The sequence below is a fragment of the Schistocerca nitens genome, chromosome 3 (genome assembly GCF_023898315.1).
Source record: "Schistocerca nitens isolate TAMUIC-IGC-003100 chromosome 3, iqSchNite1.1, whole genome shotgun sequence".
NCBI classification, from domain to species: Eukaryota; Metazoa; Arthropoda; class Insecta; order Orthoptera; family Acrididae; genus Schistocerca; species Schistocerca nitens.
Genome location: NC_064616.1, coordinates 751,629,521 through 751,643,465, shown reverse-complemented (window position 1 = coordinate 751,643,465; position 13,945 = coordinate 751,629,521). Strand labels below are relative to the sequence as shown.

The window sequence follows — 13,945 nt, the reverse complement described above, 5'->3', positions numbered from 1 at the left end:
CCACAATCCCCCGATCTGTCCCCAATCGATTTTTTTTTCTGTGGGAGTGTCTGAAGGGTATTATGTAAGAAACACCTATTACATCGCTGGAGGACCTAGTGGGCAGGATTGTTGCGGCAGCAGGATGTCTTCGAGTTACATCAGATATCTTTGGGAGGGTGAGCCGTTCAATGCAGCGTCGATGTCAGGCGTGACTCCGTGGATCTGGACAAAACTTTGAGCATCTCCTGTAGTCGGTGTCCATTTGTAGCATGTGAGTAAATAACTACAACGTCATTTAGTAGCCCCGGTTGGTCTTTGTGACACCCGGTTCCTAAGTGATTACTGATCCTTGTTGTATGCACACTGTGCCATATTATTTTTAAAATTTTTGTTGAATCACCACGTATATAAATATGAATATGCTCTAGGTTGGCATCGGAGTACGTTATCGTCAGTCGCTGAGCCGTAAATGAACTGGAAGCTGCGCCGACATGGGACTGATGTGGTACTGCGGGCTCTGCCTCGTACGTCGCTGTGATCTTGGTTGCACACTCACATTCTGTGACGCAACACTCACATTCACATATTCCATAACACTAGATGTACTCGCTAGCAATTCATTATTCACGTTGAAGCTGTCATGTTGACGCTGTGTAGGATGGGAACGGTTCTGCAATCGCCTTATCCTGGCAAATTTGTCTTTTTCATGCTGGGAAATGGTGTTAGCAACATTCTATTCTATTGTCCACCATTTATTACTTCTTATAAGTTCGTGTAGTGGTTGGTGAGTCAGTTCTGCAATTCCATTATACGCCTAACAGTTAAAGATAATGTGGTCGAGTGTTCCAGTGCGATCACAATGCTAGACGTCATTGCCTTTTCTGTTAATCCTATGTAGGCAAATTGTATATGAGGCACGTCCCGTTAGATACGTACCATACCCCGACTGTGGTTTACATCTCCAAGCGCTAGGCGTTGTCGAATGTCCTAATCATTCTACCAAGTACCCGCTTTCCAGTTGAGGATTTGGGCCTTGGCTGTTACCCTTCGGTCTAAAGTTTCTTGTACTTTCGTCAAGTCCCCTCTACGTAACTAGGAGGAGGCTGCACAACATCTTATAATAATGTCTACTGGTTAGATTCTGAGGACAGCACCACCATAATCACATTCAATGCAGGAGAGTCATTCGACGTTGATCTACGTAGGTGTCCGCCTTCGGAGTTGCGTGATAAGCGCATATCACTCTAATTTGGAAGATCTGAGTTCAGTTCCTGATACTGGCACGGGTTTTTCCTTAGAGGGAGAACTGGAACTATATACGCTCAGTCACGTGATGCCAACTGAGGATCCACTTGAAAGAGAATTAGCGGCTGCAACATCTGATAGTCGACAACCGCGGGGAGAGCGGTGTGCTGACCCCATCGCCCCTCCAAACCGGGACTGATGACCTCAGATGTTAAGTCCCATAGTGCTCAGAGCCATTTGAACCATCTCAGCCCTCCATACCGCACAGATGACATGGCGCCCAATCGGCATCGTGTGGTTATCAAGACCTGTTTGAGGAGTTTAGTTTAGTTTAGTTTAATATTTACGTGACAAGAAATCTATCGCTGCTGCTACGTGCGGTAACAGTCACAAAATTATACTTCACTACCTTCCTGTTCCGCCCTTTCGTAATGGTTACACTTTTATGATGATACTTAACACTTTTTTTCTTTTTACGATCGCACCAAGCGCAATGACACTGGACTCGTATTCGCGAAGGGTATGTTTCAAATCCCCGTTCAACCTTCCAGGATTAGGTTTTCCTTGATTTCTTAGACAAACTAAGAAAAATTCCTGGATGTTCTCTCAAAAAAGAACACGATCTGCTTCCTTCCCGTCCCTCTCTGATTACCTAGTCGTCGACTGGACGTTAAACCCTAATCTTCCTTCTTTCCTTTCCTTAGCTCTTTCATCTGATACTAGTGTGTTATTTTACGACCAAATTTGCCGCCCAAATGTTGGAAATTTCGACTCGATGTCTATTTTTATTTCCGTTCAGTTTCACTACACGTGTTTTACATGCCGATGATGGTATAGTTTCAAATGGCTCTGAGCACTATGGGACTCAACTGCTGTGGTCATCAGTGCCCTAGAACTTAGAACTACTTAAACCTAACTAACCTAAGGACATCACACACATCCATGCCCGAGGCAGGATTCGAACCTGCGACCGTACCAGTCGCACGGTTCCGGACTGCGCGCCTAGAACCGCGAGACCACCGCGGCCGGCTGATGGTATAGTTTCTTATATCTTGTGAAACATCCATATATTGCACCTGTGAATTTGTGATTAGACATTAACTTTAAAATGAATAATTTGTATGGAAGAAAATTTTATGTTGATGGTGTTAGGACAGCAACCAGCCACAAATTTACTTTCAGTTCCTTTATTCAAAGGGTACCGTTACCGGTTTCGAATCGTTGTGTACGAGATCAAAAATGGCTCTGAGCACTATGGGACTCAACTGCTGAGGTCATTAGTCCCCTAGAACTTAGAACTAGTTAAACCTAACTAACCTAAGGACATCACAAACATCCATGCCCTAGGCAGGATTCGAACCTGCGACCGTAGCGGTCTTGCGGTTCCAGACTGCAGCGCCTTTAACCACACGGCCACTTTGGCCGGCCTGTACGAGATCATAATTTTTACCGAGCGAGGTGGCGCAGTGGTTAGCACACTGGACTCGCATTCGGGAGGACGACGGTTCAATCCCGTCTCCAGCCATCCTGATTTAGGTTCTCCGTGATTTCCCTAAATCGTTTCAGGCAAATGCCGGGATGGTTCCTTTGAAAGGGCACGGCCGATTTCCTTCCCAATCCTTCCCTAACCCGAGCTTGCGCTCCGTCTCTAATGACCTCGTTGTCGACGGGACGTTAAACACTAACCACCACCACCACCATAATTTTTCGCAACAACGTTTCTGGATAACTGTTTCTCGGTTTTCTTGCCTCAAGAAAACCGAGAAATGTTTATCCGAGGTCGTAGGATAACTGTACCTGTAACCTGAAACGTTTGTAGAAGCAATTAGAGCCGGCCGGTGTGGCCGTGCGGCTCTAGGCGCTTCAGTCTGGAACCGCGTGACCTCTAAGGTCGCAGGTTCGAATCCTGCCTCGGGCATGGATGTGTGTGCTGTCCTTAGGTTAGTTAGGTTTAATTAGTTCTAAGTTCTAGGCGACTGATGACCTCAGAAGTTAAGTCGCATAGTGCTCAGAGCCATTTTGAAGCAATTAGAACAAAAATCCGCGCTACGAGGTGTGGAAGAGTTACTTAGAATTTTCCACAGTACTGATCAAGGAATGTAAATCAGTATGTATATTCCTTATTGTCGTTACTTGATACCAATATTAGTTTATTCTCAAGAATAAGCAGCTTTCACTCGGTTAATACTCGGCAGAAATCAAATCTGCATTTGGATCGGACTTCCTTAACTCTTGTGCAAAAAGGTGTGCAATATACTTCTGCATCCATTTTCAAAAAGCTGCCACTCGAATTCAAAAATCTTAGCAATAATCCACGCGCTTTCAAATCGAAACTGAAGAGTTTCCTCATGGGTCATTCCTTCTATTCTGTCGAGGAGTTCCTTGAAACAATTAAGCTGATTCTTACTGTATTGCTGATAGCGTTTACTTAAACTTACGGACTGACTTTTTTCAGGTTCATGAACATTTATGTTTATCTGTCATTACTTTTATGTTGTAATTTCATGTACTGACACGTTCCATGACCTTGGAGATTTGCTCCTCAATTTGCTTCTACGGAACGTGACGTGTAAATAAACAATAAAAAAATTCAATATGACCGCCACTGTAGTAAGAGCGTAATTCATTCTTTATAATTATTTGGAGCAGAAATTCTTGAATATATCAAAAGAACAGAGTGCTATAAACGATTATGAGTAGAATTTCACCGTTGAATCTACGTTTCAAATAACAAGATGCAACGAACTGCTGTAACCTTTGTTATAGAAAGAAATGAGTAGTAACACGTAGTGGACACATGGCCAAATCGGGCATAAAGCGAGCGTGACTAATGCTGCAGATTTGTGTAGTTACTAAATATATTTAATTTTCGGTGGTCTTCTTCAAAATAGGACCCACGTGAATGCATACACGTCTGATTTTGTTATTTTTACAGCTCCGCCGTTTTGGTCTTCCGATGGAATAAACTGCTCGATCACTACCACTGGGTTGTCCGATTTATACGAAACTTGATACAGCGTAATAATTCAGTTCAGAGTCGAAATACTCACTCACTAATAACCCACGAAGTGTAATAACTCAGTACTGCGAGCACCCCTCTTTTTTCGCAGCGAAGTGGTAATGTTGGTGTTTTATGATGGTCGCTGTTGTTGCAGATGACGCATTGGCAGAGCCCGCACATGCACGCGTACTTCCCGGCGCTCAACTCGTTCCCGTCGCTGCTGGGAGACATGCTCGCAGACGCCATCAACTGCATCGGTTTCACTTGGGTACGTTAGCAATTTGTTTTCTATATGTAGCGTCAAGCTTGCATACAAAAGAGGCACTAAGAACAATAAAGTCCTAAAGCACAGACTCAAAGTTTTGGGAAGAATAGATGTTTGTGAAAATCAGATTTTTAGGCAGACCATCACTCTACATCTACATCTACATACATACTCCGCAGTCCACCATACGGTGCGTGGCGGAGGGTACCTCGTACCACAACTAGCATCTTCTCTCCCTGTTCCACTCCCAAACAGAACGAGGGAAAAATGACTGCCTATATGCCTCTGTACGAGCCCTAATCTCTCTTATCTTATCTTTGTGGTCTTTCCGCGAAATGTAAGTTGGCGGCAGTAAAATTGTACTGCAGTCAGCCTCAAATGCCGGTTCTCTAAATTTCGTCAGTAGCGATTCACGAAAAGAACGCCTCCTTTCCTCTAGAGACTCCCACCCGAGTTCCTGAAGCATTTCCGTAACACTCGCGTGATGATCAAACCTACCTGTAACGAATCTAGCAGCCCGCCTCTGAATTGCTTCTATGTCCTCCCTCAATCCGACCTGTTAGGGATCCCAAACGCTCGAGCAGAACTCAAGAATAGGTCGTATTAGTGTTTTATAAGCGGTCTCCTTTACAGATGAACCACATCTTCCCAAAATTCTACCAATGAACCGAAGACGACTATCCGCCTTCCCCACAACTGCCATTACATGCTTGTCCCACTTCATATCGCTCTGCAATGTTACGCCCAAATATTTAATCGACGTGACTGTGTCAAGCGCTACACTAAAATATTATTATTAATGTTAATCCAGAAATTTTTCACAGAAATGCTAATGGCAATAGTTTCTTTTTGACTGTTGTGGAGTTTGTAAGTAATGTGAAACAAAAATCAGAACATAAAGAACAGATACCATCACATAAAGAACAGATACCACACACACGCACATACACAATTATGACCTAGCGCAACACTTCATGATCCTCGTTATTATAGTTTTCATTAAAAAGTGGCTCTGAGCACTATGGGACTTAACTTCTGAGGTCATCAGTCCCCTAGAACTTAGAACTAATTAAACCTAACTAACCTAAGGACATCACACACATCCATGCCCGAGGCAGGATTCGAACCTGCGGCCGTAGCGGTCGCGCGGTTCCAGACTGTAGCGCCTAGAACCGCTCGGCGATTCCGGCCGGCAGTTTTCATTAAGCACATTCTCTGACTTGAGTTCAGATAAAACTGTCTGTTCACTTCAAGTACGAAATCTAGTCGTATTGTTAAGTCTTTATGTTTCAAGGTTGGTACTTACCTTCCACCTGCGTATTTGGGCCTACATTTTGCAAGGCATCTACAAACTGTGGGGAAGTAACAAATTGCGGTCTCCCTGGATGCGACATGCAGAAAACGGTGGCCTCCTACGACTCCAATGAAAAATATGTTCCTTTAAACGACAGTTCACGGCATCCCGTATAAAGTTCAGTTCTGAAATGTTCAATCTTATCACGAACATCAGCTTTTTGTTTGGCAATGAGGTCGGTAATACTCTTAAGAGTTCTGAAACCCTCAGCGTTCATTTTACAGACTGGGATGCTGAAACCATGGAACGTGAGGTTACAGTGGAGCATTGCTTTAAGATCTTGCAGCTTTTATGAAGAAATCGGCTTCAGAGCAGCCATTGAGAGTTCCTGCAGCAAAAAATTTTTGTTTTGGGCACGTGTGGAAGTGAATATCAGAGATATGGGAGAGACAGCTCTTAATAAATGTTCATATATATAGTGTAGGGGTACAGTGCAAATAAAGCTGGTTCACAGTAAGTTCAACAGATGTCAGGAGCATGCGCACGTGCGGCAATCTCAGAATCAATGACGATGTGACTTAGGCCCTTATGATTTTCAGCGCCTCATTTGTAAGACTGAAAAGGGAGTAAATTTACTTCATTGGTTTTCTACAGCGAATATGGTCCTTTGGAGCCAACTGTTACTTTTTGTAGTACTAAATTGTCGGAATGTTATGGAAATCAGCATCATCCGAACACAATAAATGGATTAATCATCGAACTCAAAATGCGTATAGTTCTACAAGGCATTTGACACTTGCAATTACAGGCATCTAGAGGCTGTAGAGACGATTTAGAAGATAAATTTTTGATAAGGTCCCATGACCAGGAATGCACTGTTTGAATGTAAAATAAGTTTCAAGATCGGATCATTTTCAAACCTTCCGCTTCGTACTACGCACATAGCGGAGCCAATGATCGCTGAGCTGTGTGCTCTACCGGAGCTGCTCCACGTGACGAGGAATACCTGCCACTCATGCTTTCATATACACACGGTCCGCAAACCTTGGTACACGACCGTGCAGCACCACAGTCAACCCTCCTAGCTGTCAACATGTGCCTCGCAGCCGTTGTAGTCGGACGAAAGTAGAATGTGGTAGACGGAGGCTATCCGGAAAACGTTCTCGATACATTCATTGTCCAGCTCTACCATTACGTACCGTAACGTGAAGCGGAAGATTTGAAATTGTTCCGATCTTCAATATTATTTAATGCCCATATGGTACATTTCCGGACATGGGTTCCTTACCAAAACTTTATCTGCTAAGTCCTCAAATAAATGGATTAATCACCTAACTCAAAATGCAAATACACTCCTGGAAATGGAAAAAAGAACACATTGACACCGGTGTGTCAGACCCACCATACTTGCTCCGGACACTGCGAGAGGGCTGTACAAGCAATGATCACACGCACGGCACAGCGGACACACCAGGAACCGCGGTGTTGGCCGTCGAATGGCGCTAGCTGCGCAGCGTTTGTGCACCGCCGCCGTCAGTGTCAGCCAGTTTGCCGTGGCATACGGAGCTCAATCGCAGTCTTTAACACTGGTAGCATGCCGCGACAGCGTGGACGTGAACCGTATGTGCAGTTGACGGACTTTGAGCGAGGGCGTATAGTGGGCATGCGGGAGGCCGGGTGGACGTACCGCCGAATTGCTCAACACGTGGGGCGTGAGGTCTCCACAGTACATCGATGTTGTCGCCAGTGGTCGGCGGAAGGTGCACGTGCCCGTCGACCTGGGACCGGACCGCAGCGACGCACGGATGCACGCCAAGACCGTAGGATCCAACGCAGTGCCGTAGGGGACCGCACCGCCACTTCCCAGCAAATTAGGGACACTGTTGCTCCTGGGGTATCGGCGAGGACCATTCGCAACCGTCTCCATGAAGCTGGGCTACGGTCCCGCACACCGTTAGGCCGTCTTCCGCTCACGCCCCAACATCGTGCAGCCCGCCTCCAGTGGTGTCGCGACAGGCGTGAATGGAGGGACGAATGGAGACGTGTCGTCTTCAGCGATGAGAGTCGCTTCTGCCTTGGTGCCAATGATGGTCGTATGCGTGTTTGGCGCCGTGCAGGTAAGCGCCACAATCAGGACTGCATACGACCGAGGCACACAGGGCCAACACCCGGCATCATGGTTTGGGGAGCGATCTCCTACACTGGCCGTACACCACTGGTGATCGTCGAGGGGACACTGAATAGTGCACGGTACATCCAAACCGTCATCGAACCAATCGTTCTACCATTCCTAGACCGGCAAGGGAACTTGCTGTTCCAACAGGACAATGCACGTCCGCATGTATCCCGTGCCACCCAACGTGCTCTAGAAGGTGTAAGTCAACTACCCTGGCCAGCAAGATCTCCGGATCTGTCCCCCATTGAGCATGTTTGGGACTGGATGAAGCGTCGTCTCACGCGGTCTGCACGTCCAGCACGAACGCTGGTCCAACTGAGGCACCAGGTGGAAATGGCATGGCAAGCCGTTCCACAGGACTACATCCAGCATCTCTACGATCGTCTCCATGGGAGAATAGCAGCCTGCATTGCTGCGAAAGGTGGATATACACTGTACTAGTGCCGACATTGTGCATGCTCTGTTGCCTGTGTCTATGTGCCTGTGGTTCTGTCAGTGTGATCATGTGATGTATCTGACCCCAGGAATGTGTCAATAAAGTTTCCCCTTCCTGGGACAATGAATTCACGGTGTTCTTATTTCAATTTCCAGGAGTGTAGTTCTAAAAGGCATTTGACACTTACTATTACAGGCTCATAGGAGCTACGCAAGCCCTTACAGTTTTCATAATCAACATAACTGACTGACGTTGTAACTACTGTAATAGGAATCCTGAAACACTCTGTACAGTCAGTTCCGCAAGAAAGTGTACGCCGTTATCTGTATGAAATAAAAGGCACTATATATGTTTACATAAAAATACATGTTATTACTAATTGCGCCATTACCTAATAGTTAATCCAATCGCCACCATTGTCCATTATAGCTTGGCACCTTTTCTGCGTGCTTTCCACGATATTTTCTACATATTCTCTCGGTAACGATATCGGTATCGTCTTCATTTTATATGGCAGCTGCTTGAAAGTATATATTGGCTTTCCTTTAAGCTTCATCTTAATATACGACCAAACATTTCCGATCGGAGGACTGCAGGACAGTAAGAGCGGGCTGCGATGTTTCGGATCATTATCCTCTTGATGCATCCAGTTTGTCTCGATCGAACCAAATAGCGTCTTAACGGACCTCAGAAAGCATTTTTGATAAATATTGCACATTTTTTGAGTGTTTAAACTGGCTGCAAATAAGTGCAAACAGCCAAAACTGCAGCCGACAAAACAAAACATTAAACTCTCTCACAGTTTATCTACACACTGTGCAACAGCACATTGAGTACAGATACGAGATCAGAGATGTCGCTGCGAATACCTAGCCCTAACGCGATTGTGACCACTATGTGAAATCTCTCCATGCCGATGGTTAGTTCTCATTTACAACCCTTCTACGCTCCCACGCAACATTATGTTCACGCAAGTGCTTAGTTTTCATAATCAACGTAACTAACTGACGTAACTACAACGAATTGGTAACCAACGGCTTTCTAACATAATGGGTAAGACGTGACACTCTATATTAGCTGCAATTGTTTATATGAGGAACCTTAAATTTCAGAGGCTGTGGGCCTCGTGTGACGCATGAACGCGGCGTACATCCAACGATGTCATAATGGCTATGAAAACTGCATTTCAAGCCCATCGTTAATTTGAAGATTTAGGTTCGGTAACCACAAGATGTTCCTCGAAGTCTTTAACTGAGACAATAATCACTTCGAGCTTTCCTTTACGAGACAGGCATTTGAGTGAAAGCATTTTGTCTGCGAAGGAATACAAACCCCTCAACTCGTATATTTTATTGGACTTATAAGGCCATTGTAAGTTGCAACAACTATCCTTACGGTAAAGCGAAAACAAATGTGTTTTGATAGGCAGCATTGCACACATGACGCTTCATCTACAACATACTCTAATCACATTTTCATAAATGTTACTCTGTACTTTACTGTAGCTTGTGGAGATTTTGTTATAAGAACACCATTACCTCACTATTTCGCGTTACCTTGAGGTGTGTAATTTGACATCTTATCATGTTCTGTTATTCGAAGGTGATCAAACGGAACGTTTTGGATTACGTCGGAAAGCCGTTGCTGCTAGTTTCACGTAGCTCGTAGATACCATCAAATAACAGTGTACAACTGCGCTGTACGTGTTATATTTCGGCTCGGGGTATTCGTATACAGTAATGAAGTAACGTGAGCCATACTACAAGTGATACATACATTTATTAAGTTTAATACTAAGTATTTTGGAACAATATTTTACTGCGTTACGTTATTTAATATTTTTAATGTGTGGTCCGCAGCCATAATTCGTTCACACATCCTGTAATGCATGAAGATCGATGGACTTTCATATATTAAAAAGTTCAGCTAAATTTCATGACATTTGAGGAGCGCCGGAACAAAACCCGATATATCCACTTTTGCTGTATTCGCGTGTTTGAGCTGTAGGTGGGAGATACGGGAGTAATAATACATGCTGCCACAAAATAATTTTCAGCACAACGCGACATCAAGTGTTTTATGGTGTGTTTCTTCTTTTTATAGCTTGTGGAGCCATTTAAAGATCACTATTTGTTGCTTTCTGTATTAACAGCAAATGCGGATTTATCGGTTTTTGTTCCGGCACTCCTCATTTAAGATAAATTACATCTGTGATTTCATCATTTCGGTACTTTTTCTCTTCCTTTTTAGAAACCAGTGTATTCTGCTTTCTCAGACAGTCATGTGAAGCTAACAAAGCATTTAAGGATTATTACGACATATCGGGGAAACTGTAGTCGTCAAGCCAGAGAAAATGACTGTCGCAGAAAAGTATTTTTTTTTTCTCCCACTCAATAAAATTTAAAAGGGAAATTACAAACCCATGTGCCACTCAGATACTTACTTAGCAGTACCTCTTTCGTCCTGATGACGACTCTAAGACATGCTGAATGCGTCGGGGTGCCATACTGAACCAAGGGCAACTCAGTCACTGCCCGCACCTCACTGAGTTTGTTCAGATCGTTGCACAAAGCGCGCACATCTCGATGCTTTCACATGCGCTCAATTGAACTTAAATGGAGGACAACAATGACACTCATACCTACTGAGTGCTCCCTCAACCCATTCTGACAGAATTCGAGAGTAACCGGATGGTGAATTGTCTAGCTGAAGCTGCAAGTCGTCTGCGAGGTACTGTAGCTGAACAAACTGATGCCCATGATTGTCCAATTCGTACCAAGGTTACCTTTCTCCATGCTAGAGAAACAGCGTTCCAGTGCCCAAGCTAATTTCTGTGCCCAATGACATGCAGTGACCAAAGCCACATGTGTTAGGCTGTGGCCTCTGTATCCCACCGCGAGTAGGTTGTCCTGGATGGTACGTCTCACGCTGTCGTCCAGAAGAAATGGCTAGTGATACGTTGCGCTTTCGGCCGTCTATCCTTCGTTACAATCCGCGATAGTCGACATTGATATCCCCATCAAAACATTGTTGCCCACGGCAGTTGGTTCTGGTGGCAGCGCTTTTTCCTGAATCGAATACCCCTGTTACATGAAAACCCACTTACAGCCCGATGCCTCCGAGACCTCGGAGATGCAGTCTTTTCCGTCCTGCCCTTGATGCCGACGGCCAAACAAAGTTCGATAACATCCCAGTTAAGTTACATGCTGAACGATTCTTTTTCTGTGCTGACAGAAACTCACCAACAGAGTAACTGTCTATATTTCTTTAATTAAAACTTCTGAGCCGAGAGGCTGTGGTCGGTATATAAAACTACTCCCTGTCGTCTCGTGGTATTGATTGCATGATCAACTCTGGCTGCCAATTAAAGTATAAGGAGTAGTTTCACCTTGCGTCAATAGCCACAGGAAGACAACTGCCTACCATTCACCGCCAAATGGCCTCACAGAACACTTGAATAAGACGTTGCCAAATAGGCTCTCAATGCACGTGGATGTCGACCAGAGGTATTGGGATACAATACAGCCCGTCCTGATATTCTCATATAAAACAGCGAAACGAGACACTAGAGGCTTTACATCGTTCTTTCTAATCCACTGTCGCGAGACGGAAATGACAACGGATACACTGTTCTCGGTTCAACCGGATGGTACTTAGGATGACTACATGAAACATCTTATCACTAAGACTGGACCGAAGAAGCAAAGCAGGTGGCTCGCATACAGCCCCTGGAGGCCCAGGGGAAAGACCGACAGCCCAAGAGACTGCGTATGGATTTTTACGCCTCTGCGGAAAGTGGCACTATTTGAAAAGTTACTAAACAGCTACTTTAGGGCGTATCGTAACCTTCGTCGCTTTTCGGACGTCACATATGTAGTCAGGATTATCACTCTTCATCAAGAAGACAAATGCGCAACCCTACTGCCGTCCAGAGGCGCAGATCAACGATGGAAGGTTAAATGAAACTGAAGACGCACTCAACGATAGCGAAGCTTCGACGAGAGGGGCTACCTTCGATGGTCATCATAGTTAATAGAATGTAACAGGATCAGAAAGGGTGGATTCACCAGTGCGGCCATACGAAGGACCACTGACAAGAGCTAGATCCACGGTGTTGTAGTCGGCTCCAATGGGTCACAGTTTTTTTCAGGAGATGGATCAAAGCTGCGTGCTGTGGTGCATGCTGTGTGGTATAGTGGTTAGCGCCGCTGGCTGATGTGCTGAGGGTTGTCGGTTCAAACCCACTCACCAGCAATTATTTGTCATTTCGTATTTATTACTTCTGATAGGTTTTTCAAATACCTTAATGCTCTCAGTTCTGTCTTACGTTTCATTGACGACTCTGCTTCTGAGTCGGACTTGATTGTGGTTTCGAAGTGACAAATTTTATATAACTTACCACCGTCGTAGATTAAATGTGATGTCGACTTTGCAGCAACCGAATGACTATCGATTACTTTTAACCCGTTCACAACCATGGAGATGTATGTCTCACGATACGTTATCAGAGAACTAATGGGAATTTTTGCTGCATGTTCTTCCTATGTATCAGTGGCCCACAAAAAGGGAAGCCTCCTAACGATTGGCGGAATTCTTATAATTACAGCTTTCATCTGTAGGATCTGCAGTCTTCAAGTTTCATCATCAACCTTCTGCTCCACTCCATGTTGTTACAACTACTTAGTTTGCGTCTGAAAATAGGCAACCCATTCAACAGATTTTAAAAGCATGCTGTTGTCGTGGGTTCCCGGGCAATTTGTTTCAGCCACTTCAGTGAATTGCATGCACATATTGACGCAGTCGGAGACGAAAGGTCGGGGAATAATTTCGTATATCGATCACATGCTCTCAGCCCGGAAATTTTAACTGAACACCGGCCATGAAAGCCTACAGCATATGATTATAGTTCATATGTTCATGAGTGTACGTCTACATACATAATGGATTGTCTGTACTTAGATGTCTGATTTCTTGCTGAAATTTCTTTGTGCTTTGTATATTTCAAGATGTGCGCAAATTTAGTGTGAAGGTAATCTAAAATTAGCAACACAGTTGAGAGAATAGGGAATGGTCTTCTGTTTAACAGGCGTCAAGCCCCGCGTGCACGGAGCTGGAGACGGTGGTGATGAACTGGCTGGGCGAGATGCTGGGCCTGCCCGACGACTTCCTTCACACGCGCCCAGACAGCAAGGGTGGCGGCGTCATACAGGTCAGTAGCCGAGGCTGCCTGCTCGGTCCAGGTGGCGCAAGAAAATTTCATCACCTGTATCTGACAGGCAAGAGAGGAAAAATAGCAACGTCAATCTCCTGATCACCAGACTGCGCGAATGCCTCTTCACGAGACATTGTGGAGACGCTTACAGATTTTAAACATATCTACCGTATTTCGAGAAGTGTGAATGGGTTACACCTTGTTGAAGGCAACGAATACAACAGACAGGGGTATTAAATTCGGCAGTTTCCACAGTGTTCTTCCAGAATAGAAAGCTGTTTCTGTTTAGGTATCTGCTCTCTTGTTTGTTATCCTAATCAACAACAGAAACACG

At 44.8% G+C, this 13,945-nt stretch overlaps 1 protein-coding gene across 2 annotated transcripts in view; it reads left to right on the top strand.

Annotated features, from left to right (window-relative positions):
* LOC126249747 (histidine decarboxylase) overlaps positions 1-13,945 on the top strand; it is a 413,856-nt gene that overhangs the window by 205,042 nt on the left and 194,869 nt on the right. For both annotated transcript variants that reach the window (XM_049951428.1, XM_049951427.1), the window contains exons 4-5: positions 4,383-4,496; positions 13,486-13,608. In XM_049951428.1, coding sequence (XP_049807385.1) covers positions 4,383-4,496; positions 13,486-13,608 — 237 coding nt within the window. The remainder of the gene's footprint in view (positions 1-4,382; positions 4,497-13,485; positions 13,609-13,945) is intronic.